General features: G+C 39.0%; 3 protein-coding genes across 7 annotated transcripts; all 3 read left to right on the forward strand.

The window, feature by feature from the left end:
- Positions 1-2,516: 2,516 nt before the first annotated feature.
- On the forward strand, positions 2,517-3,950 carry LOC104934802 (natterin-3). Its single transcript, XM_010750551.3, has 2 exons — positions 2,517-2,610; positions 2,753-3,950. Exons 1-2 carry the CDS (start codon positions 2,517-2,519, stop codon positions 3,832-3,834), a joined length of 1,176 nt encoding a protein of 391 aa, XP_010748853.3. The 3' UTR covers positions 3,835-3,950.
- Positions 3,951-7,084: 3,134 nt separating this feature from the next.
- Positions 7,085-9,614, forward strand: LOC104935236 (natterin-3). The gene is made up of 3 exons (XM_010751046.3): positions 7,085-7,123; positions 8,306-8,405; positions 8,522-9,614. The coding sequence occupies exons 2-3, from the start codon at positions 8,306-8,308 to the stop codon at positions 9,610-9,612; spliced, it is 1,191 nt and encodes a 396-aa protein (XP_010749348.2). The 5' UTR covers positions 7,085-7,123; the 3' UTR covers positions 9,613-9,614.
- Positions 9,615-11,152: 1,538 nt separating this feature from the next.
- Positions 11,153-15,121, forward strand: ptrh1 (peptidyl-tRNA hydrolase 1 homolog). 5 transcript variants are annotated; one of them, XM_010750571.3, is made up of 6 exons: positions 11,153-11,450; positions 11,575-11,703; positions 13,030-13,249; positions 13,777-13,876; positions 14,032-14,077; positions 14,243-15,121. In XM_010750571.3, the coding sequence occupies exons 2-6, from the start codon at positions 11,596-11,598 to the stop codon at positions 14,525-14,527; spliced, it is 759 nt and encodes a 252-aa protein (XP_010748873.2). In that variant the 5' UTR covers positions 11,153-11,450; positions 11,575-11,595; the 3' UTR covers positions 14,528-15,121. The 5 variants fall into 5 exon arrangements, with proteins under 5 accessions (XP_010748873.2, XP_019127857.1, XP_027134338.1 ...); XM_019272312.2 differs by having other exon boundaries at positions 11,578-11,703; XM_027278537.1 differs by having other exon boundaries at positions 11,153-11,440.
- Positions 15,122-16,923: the final 1,802 nt, after the last annotated feature.

The following is a 16,923-nucleotide window of genomic DNA, read 5'->3' on the forward strand; positions in this document are numbered from 1 at the left end:
ATTTAAAAGGCTTTTTTTTGTCTGAGGCAGTGTTCACATGTCTAGTTCACATCAGTGAAGGGAACTTCACAAGAACAATGAGGTCTAAATACCATGACCAGCCTGTTTTACTATATATATATATATATTCATACACATAAAGAAAAAAAGACAGTGACGACTGAGCACAAACTAAGGAAATAACAATAGAAATACTAATAGAAAGTATTCCTTTAATGTTTGGGTCACTAAATGTAAAGCACGATGATGAGAATAAAGGAACCCCCTCAACTCTGGGTGACAAATTTTAGTTTATTAGATGTTGTTTAGAGGAGCAGATGACATTTGTACGAGATACACTGGAGGTCAGGGATACAGTATAGTTTAAAGGACAGAGCCAACTGATAAGTTACGGCCTTGTCAGTCTGTTTTTTTACTTGTTAATAATCCAGAATCTTATCTTGGATTTTTTTTTTATAATGGGTCGTAAAATAAGCATTAACACAAGAGCGAGGTTAAAAAAGGTGAAAGAAAGAGAAAGGTGCAAATAAACTTCTTCAGAATTATCTTTCATCAACTTTATCTTGTTAAAACAGTCATAAAACTAGAGACATTTCCATCTGCTGACCAGTAATTTTAACTAACTATGATGTGGTATCTTCCTTTGCTGCAATCTAGAGCCTCAAACTGCTTTCAGCTCAACAGGATCAGTTGCAGCTAAAATGTTGATCCCTTATTTTAAAGATACACCCCTTAATTTATTTACAACTACTAATAACAACCATAAATTAAGAAAAATATATTGACAGTTCATGTGAACTGTATTGAATTTGAAAATATAGGGAATATTAAAGGTACTGATGAGCACTATTGCCATGGAAGGATGACCACAGAAAAATGTCCCCATTAATTAACTTCTCTTACAACCGCTATGCTGACAATAACCAGCTATTCTTGTCATTTACCCATCTGACACTCAGGTGGAGGCATGCATCACTACTTACAAGATCTCGCAGTGGATGTAAAGGTTCCATCTAATATTCATCCTGGACAAGACTGGGCAGACCTGTCCAACACCACTGATAATACTATGGTAGTGCCAACTCTTTGGAAGAGATGCTCTTACAAATTTTGACAACATCTAGCTTGTTTCTACAGAGGTTGAATTCACTTTTTTTGCAAGTCTATTTGGACTGAAGTATCCAGTGCTAAATGAATTAATAGTTACTGTAAAAAGACTCACTGTAACTGTTATTGACTCTCTCTATTGAGTCTCATCCTCGTATATAAAGTTCAATATATGCACTATATTTACCGTAAATCAGTCAATACCTCTTTGAAAGGAAATAGACAAACTAACAGGGCTGAAAACGTTTCTTTTAGTAAAAAATAATTCCCAAAGACACAAAACCACCAGTCCCCCTCAGCTGTTCACGAACCTAGTGCACCACCTTGTCTTTATTGATCCATGTCAGACAGAATGAAAGTACACAGTCTGCTTTATGGTTCAGTCATAAACCAGTATATATAAACCTGGAGTTGACTGGCAGCGGGGAGCGACTGTAAGGGTGAGTGTTGTTCAGTCTTTTTTCCCATGAAATCATTCAGACTCAGAACAATCACTGATGATCATGATTAATAACCAATAATCTCTAGTAATAAATGTATATGCATTGGTTATAGTGCTATTCCTGTATGATTTAATTTTGTTTAGTAAAGTTGTGTCGAGTAAAGTTTTGGCTTTATCAAATGTCTCTTGGAAAGAATCTGCCATTTTAATGTTTTTGGTGTAGTTATTTAAATTTACTTCATATAATGGAAGAATAAAGTGTAGTTAATAATAGAATGTGTGCTTCTACATACTACATACTTGACCCATAAACAAAGTTTTTGATTTTACTTTGAAATTAAACTGAAATAATTAGTATAAAAAATTAAAATAAAAAACTTAATAAGATATAGATAATAATAAATTGTTGTTTTTCAAAAAGTGAATTCAGAAAAGTTATATTTACTCCTACTTAATTTACTATCATTCATATTATCGTTCTTTATTCTCAAAACAGTCAAAGGATTCAAAGGTTTATTTCTCACATACATGTGCAAATTTCTGATTATTTAATAAAGTCCATGTGGCTTTTGAACCCCTACAGTAAATTTTACTCCTTTCAAACCTATAATGAGAGTGTTGTACATGTCTACTGATGTACATTGTAATGGAAGTTGTATATAACGCGTAGCAGCAAAGACAGAGATCATACTTGAATATGCAAAATGTTGATTTGGTTAAATAGAAGGACCGAATAAAGGTGGTTTTGTCTCTAATGTTCAGCCTAAAGGAAATTATAATACGATTCACTCTAAAGTCTAAAATTCATATCCTTTTTCAGAATAAAATACAATGATGGCTATAAAATTTAAGATTTCTGCATCTTGTCTGTTAGCTGTTCTGTTTTTAAAAGGGTGAAATGTCCTGAGAAGAACTTACAACCTTATTTCACAAGTTTTAAAGGCATCTTGTGTTAATCCATTTCCAGATGAAGCTGTCAGTGTTGTTGTTGCTGGCCCTGCTGGGTCTGTCCACAGCCAATCTTCAGGACATTGTGAAGAAGAGCTCACAGTACAGAAAAGGTAAACTTTTCAGATTTTTTTATATTAATCAATTCTGAAGTTGACTTTTCCAGAGGTTCCTTGTGAGTTACTCTCCAGTTTGATGTATTTGGTGAGCACTATGATTTAATATGTAACCTTTTTGTCTGTATCTTTTACCCAGTTTCCTTACTGAACCCAGAGCTGGAGGACCTGGTCCCTGAACCAACTGGTAACAATGTGGTGTCAGCTCCTCTGACTCCTGGTGATTTGGCACAGCAGCAAGATGCCTCATTCATTTTTGGTAATAATGTTAACCTGGAATGGCTGGCCTGGGACGGTTCTCTGCCTAACGGAGCTGTTGCAATCTACAACAGTTACACCGAGCGCACCGACTATGTTTGCAAATACAAGTGTGAGGCTGGATTCTACAACCCGAGCCTGGGCCCATACTGCCGCTATCCTTATGGAGACCGTGAGTACTATGCCCCCGAGTTCGAGATCCTGAGCAACAAAGACAACTTTGAGTTCTTGGAGTGGAAGGAAGACTCCTATGGTTCAGTGCCCCAGCATTCAGTCAGGACCTGCGCAGGTGTTGGTATCTATGTTGGAAAGAATAAGTATGGTCTTGGAAAGGTTGTTCCTCAGTTTGAAGCTTTCTTCCTACCTTGGGAAGGCGATGAGTATTGGTACAAGCGTTACCAGGTCCTGACTATCAACAGGGATGCCTACACTCAGCACATCACTGACGTCAAGTACAAAATTGATGAGGTTGCCATTTTCCAGTATCCTCCTGAGACCATGCGCATCTCCGGTGTCACCAACAATGAGTGCCAGACAGTGGTGAAGACAGTCACTATCTCAAAGACATCAGAAGTGGAGACCACCTGGAATATTGGCCGAGAAACCATGCTGGGTATCACAGGAAGCATCACAGCTAAAATCCCACTCATTGGCTCCGGAGGAATTGAACTCAGCGGTGAGAAGACACTCCAGTTCTCCAGGGGAACCACTGTGGTAGAGGCACTCAGTCACTCTGTGTCTGTGGAGCTCTCCGTCCCACCAAACCACTACTGTAGAGTCCGTATGGAGGGACGCAAGATCAAAGCTGACATCCCTTACACAGCTCGCCTCAGCCGCACCTACCGCAATGGAGAGACCCAGTGGACATCCATCTTTGGAACATACGATGGAGTCCAGATCGGAGAAGTCCGTGCTGTGGTGGACCGCTGTGAACCAGTGGCTGACGCCAAGCCTTGCCCCTGAAAGACTGATGGAAAACACACCAAAAGACATTTTTCAACAACATCTGATGTTTTTGATATTGAACGCAAATTATGTGTCACAATAAAAATAATGCCATGCACATGTTGTGCAGTAAATGAAAAACATCTCTTGTGTCGAATGGTGTCTAAAAGAAAATATGTTGAAAATACATCCATACAAAATAAAATCATGTGGTCCTTTAAGTTCTTCTTCACTTTACATACACAAACATGAGAGTAACGAAGTACATTTACCCAGTGCTCATTTTTGTCTAAGTCTAATTTATCTTTGTAGATAAACATTTTCCATCCAAAATAAACAATACATGCCAATTTATTAGTACATTACCTTATTACAGTACATATTAACTTAAATGTCATAGGCAGCTGAGATTAGCATAACATAAGTAGTTGCAGGGGATTGAACAAAAACATGAAAAAAAGGGAAGAGGAGAGTGTGTGAAAAGAAATGTTTAATAGGGAAAAAAAGGTGAATAATAAAGGGTGGATGATTCATAGTAAGTCAAAGTTGTGTTATGACTTAAGATAAACATGAATGATTCCATGTATTAGGCTTTTTCTAGGTGAGGCTGTTTCAATCAATTTTAGCAAACATCCCAAAGTTAATAATAGATGAATATTTCACTACACATAGCTTACACTTAGTTTACCTCTCTCTAATATGCTTCAGGTATGCATTGCATTACAGGATTTACATTCTGCTTGCTGTGTATGAATATGATGGGGAGGAGTGGCAGCTGTTAACAGTAACAAAAAATGCCATTGTCATGCAGCAAAAGGCAGCTGTAGAGACTAATCTTGACTCTGGACCAGTCATTTGCTTGTATGCAGCAATGAATAATTGCCTGTTTCAGATTAGAGATGTTTATAATCTATAATATAATTTATGTCATACGTTGATATCTTGAATCAGCAACTGACTAAACTGCTGAACATGATGTAAACAGGCAAAGGGGACATGTAGGGAAAGCATCTATTTAGATGATGACTTTCTATCACATGTTACACATATTACTGAGGGCGTTTTAAAATTCAGACACACAAATGTTGAAAATTTGAGGTTTTAGCAAAAAATAGGTATTTTTACACTTGTATATTCTACATTAAAGTATATCCACACAAAAGCAGTGTGCAGTTATGCATTTGCTTTCCATAGCCATATGAAAATTTAGCTAATTTAAATGCAATCTTTGAGTGATTTATTAGCAGTGAAACCTTATGACCAAATACCTGCAAATATGATGACAGTCACAAAGAGCTGCTTGCATGGCTGTAGACTTAGTCTTGTTAATTTGTACAGTAGGACTAAATATACTGTAAACTATTATTATATTATATATTCTACTGTTTGTTTCTGTGATTCAGTTCATGGACAAAATGCTCCAGTGGCCCATAAAGAGGGAAGAGAAATGCTATTTGCTTTTCCCACACACAAAAATGCTTTTCAACACTAAAATTTGACATAGCTTTTGTTGGGAAAAAATAATGTAATTTTTGTAGGTAATTTAGTAAGTAAATTACATACAATCAGAATCAGACTGAATCATACTCACTATACCTCTGGATAATACACAGAATCTGAATACCATAATATAAAGTTCTCGTGTTGCATTAATGAAGTTTTCAGCCAAATGCTGAAGCAGCTGAAAGCAGTGACAGTGCAGTTTTGTCAATGTAAATGACCTTTTCTTTACACAGTCTTGTTTCACATAGAGATCGCATTCAGACTGAAATAATAATAACTTTCTGTCTTAAGGACACGTACAGATGGCCATGACATCAGCAGTTTTCAATGATAAGGCTGTGCGTGCAGAACAATGTGTGTGTTGAGCGGTTTCTCCTCTGGTTTAATCTTTGCAACCATTGATATTACACAACAAAGGACCTCCTTAATCAACAAGGAATCTAATCACTGTGTTCCCAGCCTGAGCTTATCTTAACATACAGTATCTTCTCATCAATAGAGAAAGACTGCCAAAGCACTTTGGACATCATGCGATCTTCTGTCACGCAGTAGATACGGGGTATTAAATCCAGGCACTTCTAAAAGTCTCATCAAGAAATAAATTTGCAGTAAAAGGATCAGTAAATAATTCTGTTATCATTGTCCACACGAATACACTTCTTATACTCCTCCAGAGCTGCAGGTAGATGGTTTTCAGGTCAAGGACAAAGACAAAACAGTATGAAGACTGTATCTGTAGCTAGTTTTGATTAGCAGAAAGACAGCTGACTGTTACAAGGAAAATAAGAAAATGTAAACAAGAACATATCAAATTCCACAGTATGTATGTTTAGTTAACCTAGCATAAAGATTAAATCAGTTAGTGAAGTCACACATGACCTGGAGTCTGTCTTCAAATGAAGCAGTTGTGGCGTATCTGAAGTTAGAGGTTAGGTCTACAAGCCAGACCACCAATACCATACAGGCTTCACTGGAAACAACAACAACAACAAAAAAAAATGAATCCTGTATCACTAAGGTGTACTTGAGTAACTGGATTTTTTAAAAGCATTGCTTAAAAAAATGTCTTTTCAAGAGTTAAGAACAACAGACTCATTTTTCAAACTAAAAGAGTTTTGCTTAGGAGCCTAGGAAGTGTGACATTTCTTTTAAACTTAACCCAAATATTGCTTAAAAAAATATATATAAAATGCAGATACATATTTCAATACATTTAGAGGTGATGTGGCGGGGCATGATGTGTATATGTAAATAGCATTTATCAACAAGTCAAAAAGTAAAAAAGAATCTTATCATAAAAAGCAATAAAGCAAAGCCATTTTATGAGGTAGTCTGACATGCCTCCACATTTTCCACACTTATGCTACTATTATATATATTTATATTTTATACTACACAAATAACTATTACCGTTAAGCTAAGCCCATCAGATGTCTAGTGGGAGACACTTTTATAAGACCTGCCTTGAATCCAGATCATGCTGGGAAAGCTTGTCTCCTTCTCACAGACTGTCACTGCCATCAGTGCCCAGTGATTGTACCGGTTACCTTCCTACCTCCATTATATGCGTTTTAAACTTGTTAATTGGGAATATTTCATTTCAGAAACGTCATGCGTGGCAATTTTCACACACCAGATTCAAACTGAGCAGCAGGAGAGTGTTACGACTGGGTCAGTGGGCGAGAAGCTGCTGCAGCCCTCTCTATCCTGTTTATTGCATGCAATAAGTCTGCAGGGAGGGTTTAAAACTCAGCACATAGTGCCACTGCACTAGTCAGTGTCACTGCAGGAGGAACCTGTCGAGGTAAAAATCTGCTTCTCTATATCTAAATGAAGTGCTGGTGTGGGCTCATTTTTCTGATTCACAACAAGTATATACAATTGATTGACAATCAGAATCAACAATAAATGCATCTAAAATATTTGAATCAAAATTTATTTAGAACATGTTGTTTTTTTCCCCTGCTGTGACATGTTTGTTATTATTGACTTTTTAATAGAAATGATATCCAATAATAATTAATTTCTTAAAGCTGCTCTTAAATGAATAATCTGTAATAGCCTGTATGAAGGGACATTAATACTGCTGTCTTAATTATTTATTTAACAATTTAAAATGTAATTATTTGGGTTGGCACTAAGACCGATAGCTTCTTATTTAATTGTGAGGACATTCAATCTTTGTGTATTATAATAGCACAAAGTTAAAAGTTATCATAATTGTTCTTTCCACTAATTTCCTTTTATTCATTCATTAATTTGTTGTTGGAGTTGTTTATATTTGTGTTTATGTTGAGAAAAATAATAAAAACATTATTCAAAAAAACAAAAACAACAACTATATAAACCCCCCACAAGTTGCTCATTACATCCAGGTTAGGTATAAGCGGACGCAATGCTTATAATAAGCTTTGCAAAGGGCACGGGCACATGGGAAAAATGTATAAAAGACTTACACTGAGATCGGTTAAAAAAAGGGGTAAGAAGGAAGGTAAAAGATAAAATAAAACAAAAGCAATAAAGTGTTGTGGTTAAAAAAGTAAAAAACTCAGTGGCCACTACTCAAGTGAAGCAGCAGGAGTATCATTTTTTAACAAGGTCACTCCTGTTCTCCAAGATACCTCTCCCAGTTCAAAGTGCCCACATCCTTGTCGGTCTGTTCTTTATTTTTTTTAAATGGATATAATAGAGTAAGTTAGAACAGTGGTTCCATAGGTTACAAGGTTACATAGCCCCTTTTTGGGCACAGATATTTAGATTTGTAACAACAGGTGTAACAAATAACATTTTGTTCCTGAAAACTCCAGAAATTTGGATGAATTTTACTTTTATCACTATCATTAAAAAAACAGAAATGAATGAGAAAAAAACATTATTAGTTTTGTAGCTTTGGTGAGTCTTGGCTTTCTTTTTCTTTTCTTTTTTTGCTTCAAAAAGAATTCCCACTGATACAGACATGCTGCTTGTGTTTTGCCTGTGTGTCCAGATGAGGTGGTGTATCGCTGTTGTCTTGCTGCAGTTCTTCAGCCCAGCGCTGCAGGCTGACCCACTGCTCTACGAACTGCAGAATGGGCAAGAAAAACCCAGTGAGTCCTATCATTATCATCATTACAGTTTTACTGAGTCAATCACTGAAATAGGTACTTGATTTAAAACATGTTTTATACCAAATCCTACTACCATTTCCTTTCTGTCTTGTCAGAGCCATGGCTTAACCCTGTGCTGGAAGATGTTTTCCCTTCTCGGGAACTCAGCAAACCAACTCAAATTAGAGAAATCCAACAAACTGAGATGACCTCACACTCCTTCCCAATGTTTGCTGAATACACCAATCTCAAGTGGGTTACATGGAATGGCTCCCTCCCAAATGGTGCTGTAGCAATCTTCAATGGCTACACCGAACGCACTGACTACGTGTGCAAAGTCAACTGTGAAGCTGGCTTTTACACTTCCACCAAAGGGAACTTCTGCCAGTACCCATACGCTGACAAAGAGTATGCATCCTCCAAGTTTGAGGTGCTAGTCAACGTGGACCACTTTGAGTTCATAGAGTGGATAGAGGATTCATATGGGTCAGTCCCCCAATATGCCATAAAAACCTGCCCCAACTCAGACATCTATGTTGGCAAAAACAAGTATGGTCTTGGCAAGGTGGTGGCCCAACACGAGGCCTTCTTCCTTCCCTGGGAGGGTGAAGAGTACTGGTACAAGAACTACCATGTTCTTGCTATCAACACAGACAGCTACAGCCAACACATCTCTCATGTAGAGTATGGCATTGACCAGATGGAGCTGTTCCACCATCCTCCGGAGGCCCTGCAAATGGCCAAAGTCACCAACTTAGAGTGCAGAAACGTGGAGAAGACAGTGAAACTGGAGAAGACCAGTACTGTGGAGAAGACCTGGGACATTGGCAGAGAGACCCGCAATGGCTCCATCTCCACCATGAAAGCCAAAGTGCCCATCCTTGGCCCGGGGACCGTGGACTTCACCAAGGAGCAGACCGTGACCTTCTCAGAGGGAACCAGCATGTCGGAGTCAATTAGTCACTCTGTCTCTGTTGAGCTGCTGGTCCCACCCAACCACTCCTGTGCTGTGAGGATGGAAGGCAGGAAGATGACGGCTGAAATCCCCTACACTGGTAGGCTGAGCAGGACCAACCACAAAGGAGAGACCCACTGGACATACATCACAGGCACCTATGATGGTGTGAGTGTCGGCGAGATCAATGCTGTGGTGGACAGATGTCAGCCGGTGACTGATGCTGTTCCCTGCTCCCCATCTCAAGACTGATGACCATCCTGTTGAACTTACAGCTCAAAAGGCAAATGTTAAAAATGAATGTTTCCAAATAAAATTCTGTTAAAATTTTCAAAGAGTTTCTTTTTATGTCTTCTTTTAGCTGAGACATTTTACTTGTCCAGTTACAAGACTGTAGTATTTATAAAATCTCTTGACATTTAATATGTGGTATTTTTAAATGTGTGGCATCAGTATTACATAATGACTCTAAAAATATTAGAGTGCCTTTCAAAGTGAGTTAGCAATAAACCTGATTTTGATATAATGTTCACTCTGAAATAAGAAAAAGTACAATAAAACAAAGAGAATATATTTGCTTAAGAATAAAATATCAAGGAATTCACCACATACGCACTTATTTAAGTGTTTATAAGCAATATTTTGAGAACATGTAGTAATATTCAAGTGTAGTAATCGAGACATACGCATGCACACAATCATAAAGAAATAAAATCTTGAGTCAAACATAGTCATATAAACTAACAGCTGTCCTGAGTCTCCATCCAGTGGCAGAATGACTGAAGTGCTGAAGGGAAAGAAGTGTGTTTTTAGGGAGAAATGAAAACTTTAACAATACTACAGGACATTTAGGGAAAGGACATTCTGCTCACACCATACAGCACCTTTTCAGTTTAGTTAGTACATGTTATATAAAAAATCATTCATATCTAGCTGGTTTATACATCTATGTTAAGGGCTGTTATGAAAACATTTATAATTTGCATTATTATAAATTCTACACTTACATTCCACTAAAAACTAATAAAAACCTTTCAACAACACTTCTTTCATTAAGTCTTTGATGACCTGATGTATACCTAAATCAGAAACTCCAATCAGAAACTGATGCATATACAAGGGACAGGAAAGGAAGAAAACATTTACAAAAAAAAAGTCCAGAAATGAATAAGTCCTATGACACCATAGTCATGGAGTATGTGTGCAAACGCTCATTTATAAAATAACAATCCAAGCAATTCAAGCTGTCTGTCTATCCTACCCTTCGTCTGTCAGTCTAACTCGAGGCAGCAGTAACTCAGTAGCTTGGGAACCAGAGGGTGGCAGTTTCAAGTCTAGTGTCGAGGGGTGGACTGGTAGCTGGAGTTCACCTCCTGGTTTTCCGAGGTGCCCTATAGCAAGGCACTGAACCCCTAACTGCACTCAGGGTGGTCCTCTGTGTGGCTGGCCATCACTCCAAATCTCTCCACTTTTGCATTTCGAGTAAAATGCATGTAAATAAAAACTTGAATTATTAGGGATGAGTAAAGTATCTATTCTGTCTGTCTGTCTCTTCATTAACGCAGTATCTTCTAAAACACATCACAATTACACCACATTATACATTATAATAAATTATACATGCATGCAGATAGTCACCAAGCAGCTGTAACTAGAATAGGTTTGGACGATGTGTTAAGAAAATTAATCAACAATGCTTTGTGCCCTCAGGGTGTTTTTAAATATATTGTATTACTCAATCACTACGTTAGATGGCGCTGTAGCCCAGCAGAGGAGGAAAAGCCTGTACACTCATGTTGTCTTTCTGACTCTCATTGACTGCTGTCATTGGACAGGACGGCTACCTGCTGTAACCTCACATGAGACTTAAAAATTGTATAATTTCTTAATTTAACCGGTTATATGTGTTAGCCTCACTGGGTCCAGTGTTTTTGGCCTGTGTTGTGGTTGTTCTTAGGTTAGCGGTGTGCTGGTTAAAGACAGCCAACAAGGTGCAATAAGCTAAACTCAGCTAGCATTGACATTTAAAGTTACCCTCACATTGCTGAGACATGAGTACGATGTAAAAAGCTTTATGTATGTAAGTGCAGGCAAATATGAAGAAACCAGTCCAGTGACAATGAACCTACAGCTCTGACTGGCTTTGTTATGGGCCGATTGAGGAAAGTCACAGTTTTAAGTAAATGGTGTCGTTATTTGTCCGTCTTTTTAAAGAAGCTGTTAAACTTTGTCACGATGCGCCGACTTTTGACACGAGTTATAAACCGAGTTTTGCTGAGTGAGCTGTTTACACCGGCGATGGGCTTTGAAGCAGAAATACACGTACAAGGCCGCCGAAGGATGGTAAGTGTGTAACCTGACATCAGCTGTCTAATACACTGTGTCCACATGTTTGTCTAACTGTGGCTACCATACATTTACAAATCATAATTAGCCAATAATCGTTGCCCAGGTTTGTTAGTGTTACGGCCTAATGGGTGACCGTGTTAACTGTTGACCGTTAGCCGAATATCTCTGTGGTTGCCGTAGTTACGAGCACCAGAGACGTACCAGGTATGTTTTTTGATATAGTAACTTCAATTTGAAAAAAATAAATAAATAAACGAATAAAATAAAAACACATAAGACATTCACGGGGACCGCTAGGTGACTTCCTGTTATATAAGCAACAGCTGTCGTTACTACGACAACCAGAGATATTCGGGTAACGGTCACCAGTTAACACGGTCACTCGTTAAACCGAAACACTGAACTTAAAAAACACATAACTGAATGTTGTTTCGATGATTGGACAAAGTAGACACTTCATAATATAAGTTTGAATACATTTTCTGAACTATTATTATTCAATTCTCCATTTTCATCGACGGTATAGCTGTTATTAAGTAAGACTGTATTAAATTAATAGTTTTTTTTTTTTTTTTTAATGGAGTACAGCTAGCACTTAATTTACTGTAATGTGACTTTAATGACATTTTGTCCATAGAGTTCAACCACAAAAATGAACCTGATGGGAGACTGAAAAGTTGTGTTGTAGCATTTCTGTCTTCCCCTTAGTGTCACATCTTTCATCTTACTTGTCAGTTGCTGTGTTAACTTGCTGTTCACTGTTCAACCACAAAATAAATAAAAGCTCAGTAGAAGAGGCAGGACACAATGTCCGCAGTGTGTCAGCAGCCATAGAGGCCAATACAATGTAGTCTGTAGTATTTCTGTAGTAACAGAGCTGTTGCTGCTCCCAGTGGATCAGTGCCATCAGTACAAGGCTGCAACTGTATATGTGTACTATGTGTTGATGTCAGGCCCCTCAGCTGACATGAAACTCTCTGTCTGGCTTTTCATGAGGAAGATTTGGCCTGATAGAAGCAATAATGCATTTGTTATTTTCCTTCAGTGTGTTTTTAAACCTTTTTATTGGATGTGACTCAGTCGTCTGATCAAACTTCATTTAACAATGAAGCTCTGTGGCACAGAGGAATTAAAACATACCGGGCTTTACACATTCCCAGTAGAACTGATTCATTGTGTGTGCGGTCTTTTCATGAGAAAATAAAAATCTGTCAGAGTTGGGACACACCTTAATATGTATCAGGAGATCTCTTTACTGCTGTTCTTATTGTGTGTGTGTGTGTGTGTGTGTGTGTGTGTGTGTGTGTGTGTGTTTGTCAGGTGGTAGGGCTGGGTAATGTGGGGATGGAGGGTACCAGACACAGTGTCGGCATGGCGGTACTCGGAACGCTTGCCACCCGGCTTGGTGTAGCGGATCGTTGGCGCGGCGACAAGCACGTGTCCGGTGAGGTCATCATGTCAGAGGTACAAGACACACATGTGGTGCTGCTCCGCCCCAGGCTGCTGATGAACGTCAATGGAGTGTCAGTGGCCAAAGCAGGTGAGATCATCGTGAGTGTGTGTGTGTGTATCAACAGGCTGATTTTGTTTTAGTGCACGGGGGTTAAGGTGGGATTTGGCTGGTGACAAAAATCTTAAGATCTGGTGTACCCCACAAGCTGTAGCAGGTCAGGGGACAAAAAAAGTTCCCTGCTGAGAATTGGTTGCTTTACTTTTTATTTCATATTATCTTAAATTTAAAATTTTAGGGGTTTTATACTGTCAGTCAGACAAAACAAGTAATTTGAATCTTCATGTCCTTTCCAGCTCAGTGCTCAGTTATTGATTAGTTTTGTTGCTCTGTGAACAAATATGATTCCCTTATCTGTCTGTCTTGTGTGTCTCTTTCTCTCTCTTTTACTTGCAATAAACTGTCTTTGTGGGACAAATAATTAATTAAACAGAAATTAAATTAACAACACTGACGTCATACAGCATCAGTGTGTGCATATTTACACCAAAGCTGGAAATGACAGATTAATTGGGACTTTTGGAATTGATCTAAAGTATCTGTTTGTCCTCCCCTAGCTGCTAAATATGGCATCAAGCCTGAAGACATCTTGCTCGTCCATGATGAACTAGACAAGCCTCTGGGGAAAATCGGCATCAAACATGGAGGAAGTGCCAGGTTGGTTTTGTTCATCGCGTTCTGGCGGGCTCTGACTTAATACCTCTCGATACTGCAGTGTGAAGGTCTGCAGAAGTGAAAGAAATAGTGTAAAGCTTTCAAAGTGTCATTCAAATAATGTTTACCTTTGAGTGATCCCAAATTCTCCTTCACAGAGGTCATAATGGAGTCCGCTCATGTATAGACTGTCTTCAGGCTGACGTAAGTGACTGCAGAATTGTTTCAGACGTTGCAAGTTTGAACTGTTTGTTTAGTTTTGAGTTAGGAGTACAATTATTTATTGTAGTCTCTTATTTTATTTTAGGTGTATTCTTGATTTTATTGTCTTTTTTATTTGTGTTTTTGACATTTGTGTCTCTCTTGCAGGTGATGCCCAGACTTCGAGTTGGGATCAGTCGGCCGACAGGGAAAACTTCTGTGGAGCGACACGTACTAGGAAGATTCTCCACAGAGGAGCAGAAAGTTCTGGACTCTGTTCTAGTCCAAAGTGTGGACCTTCTCATCTCCCAGCTCTCCCAGCAAGACTCCAAACAGGACCCCCAGTCCTCCTCCTCCTCACCAGCAGGGGGCAGACATGCAGCACAGAAGACGAACAAGAGGGAGCGCTCAGCCTCTCCAGCTGAGGACTCTGCTGCTGCTGCTCAGAGCTGAAGCTCAAAATTTCTGAACTCAAACACAAATATGAAGTAGAAAACAAGAACCTTTTACAGAGAGAGGATTTTTATTGAGACTGAATTTTCTTCTGTGGTGGGTTAAATAAGATGCACATTTCTGCAGAGCTCAGTATGAGGTGGAGGAGCACAACCTCCTAAAAGCAGAAGCAAAGCTAATTCTGTCAATTTATTTAATTTTTTTTGGCTGAATTACGGTTTATAAACACAAGTTACCATTCTAAACAGTATTGATTACTACTATTTGTCTGATTGTTGGTTCAGATTGATAACAAAACCTGTACAGCTGCCAACAGTGTGTCACCAGAGTAGCTCCTTCCTGTGACATAAATAAAAAGGGGAACACTTTATACAAAGTCAAATGCTTAAAAACATCTTTGTAAAATAAAGGCATGCACATAATAGATGCGTGGTGGTAGAGGATGTGGAGACGTTTGATGTAATACATGTTGGTCCTGATGTGATAAGCTGGGGTGTAGTGGGGGATGAACCGAAGTATCTACCTCTGAGATGAGGCTGAGATCATCTATTTTCAGTTTAGCTGTATCAACGAATAAAGGTAAACTACACTTTACCCATCTTTTTATTTACCCCTACGCCCCTGTAGATAAGCTGCTATCAGTTGACATGTCAGCAGCAAACTACAAGTAAGATGGATCTTTGCCTTGATCACTACTTGAGGATACATGTTTCTAACAGCAGCTGGACTTCAGTGCTATTTTCTGTTAGGACCCCACATTTTGGTGTGGTGCATGTTATAATTTACTCATGCAGTGAATACAGCTGTAGAGCCAACCTTAAATAACTCGTTATAAGAAACTTAGGAGGTCAGAGGTTAAAGCTGCTGAACCTAAAAAGACATATTTTTGTCCATACTCTAGGTCTAGGACTTCTGGTGTGTGAGCACTGTTAATGTCTTATCCGGCCCTGACATTAAACAGGAAATTATCAAGATGCTTTTCTCCCAAGTGACGCAGTTCTAACAAGTCGAGAGTCAAGAATTGAACTGAAAAAACCCCAGCTCTTTCCTTGAAGCTCCATTTCTCCTCTTTTATATCTAAAAGTCAAAGAGAGCCTCGTCATGTTGCTGTCACCCAAGCATAAGGTTCTCCTCACATGCTGCTCTGCTCCATCTTGTCCACCCTGGCTCTTTTGGTTAAAAAAATATTGATTTTCCCTTTTGATTGTCACACTAATTACACTCTTCATCAATTAGGTGTCTTTAATGAGTTGCATCCAGTCAAGAGGCTCACTGCGTTCTCACACTGCAGAGAATGCCAGGGGAGGGAGGGTTTGGCGGGGGAGGTGGTGGACAAAAAAAGCCAGAAAAGAGCATATAAAACAGCGGAAAGAGGCCGACGAGCTGCTGAATGAGGGAAATCAATACAAAGGAGGCCAGTAGATTGCGATGGAGGGCTGAAGAAGAAAGGCAAGCGAGAAACAAAAGGGGCCAAACATTGTTTAGACCCGGTTTGTTTGAGGCCTTCTGTCTTGCTGTAGCTCAGAGTCACAATAGCTGCAGGGACACACTTGTGGACATGAGGAGGAGGGGGGCTCAAAGGGAACTTCTTCACTCCATGACACCCCCACCACACACACACACACACACACAGACCCTGAACACCCCTCACCCTCCTAAAACCCCCCATCTTTCTCTGCTGTGACCCCGTTGAGCCACCTCTCGCCTCCATCAGGCCACTTTCCCAGCCCCTTCTTGCTGGTCAGCTTTAGGGGGCTTCACCAGTGGCTTCAATAACTTTTCTTCTGCAGGGGTCAGAGGTCAGCAGTAGGGCTGGACACCTGGGTCTTTAGAAGAGACCCTAAATTTATTCAGCAATGGGACCCCTAACCTCCCCCTATGCTCTACAGCCAAGCATAGCTTGACTAACTATGGACTGGTGGGGGGTCTTCCCACATATGTGCAAACTCTGCAGAAACACAAAACAAGCCCACTCACTCTACTGATACAGTTATGGTTAATTAAGAAAAGCTTTATTATTAGAACATAGACACATGTACACAATTGAAATCAGTATATTTTAGCCATTCTGCTGCTCTAAAGTTAGCAATGTCCACCACTTTAGTCCATACTGAAATATCACAGTATTATTTGGATAGACTGGTAAGACATTCAAATTCCCCACCAACTGAATCTTCCTGACTTTGATGATACTCTGACTTTTCCTCTAGTGCTCACATGAGGATGACAATTGTGTTTTTGAGGTTTTTTTTTTAGTTTTTTTTAAATTACTCAACATCTACCTAATGTTGTCTAAATTCCTGTCCGTCCAGTTATTTGTTTTATGACAAAATAGGGGAGAACATGGTTCGTTGTCACATACATTTGATGTTTTGTTAAAAAATACGAATACTGGA

The sequence above is a fragment of the Larimichthys crocea genome, chromosome III (assembly GCF_000972845.2).
Source record: "Larimichthys crocea isolate SSNF chromosome III, L_crocea_2.0, whole genome shotgun sequence".
NCBI lineage: Eukaryota > Metazoa > Chordata > Actinopteri > Sciaenidae > Larimichthys > Larimichthys crocea.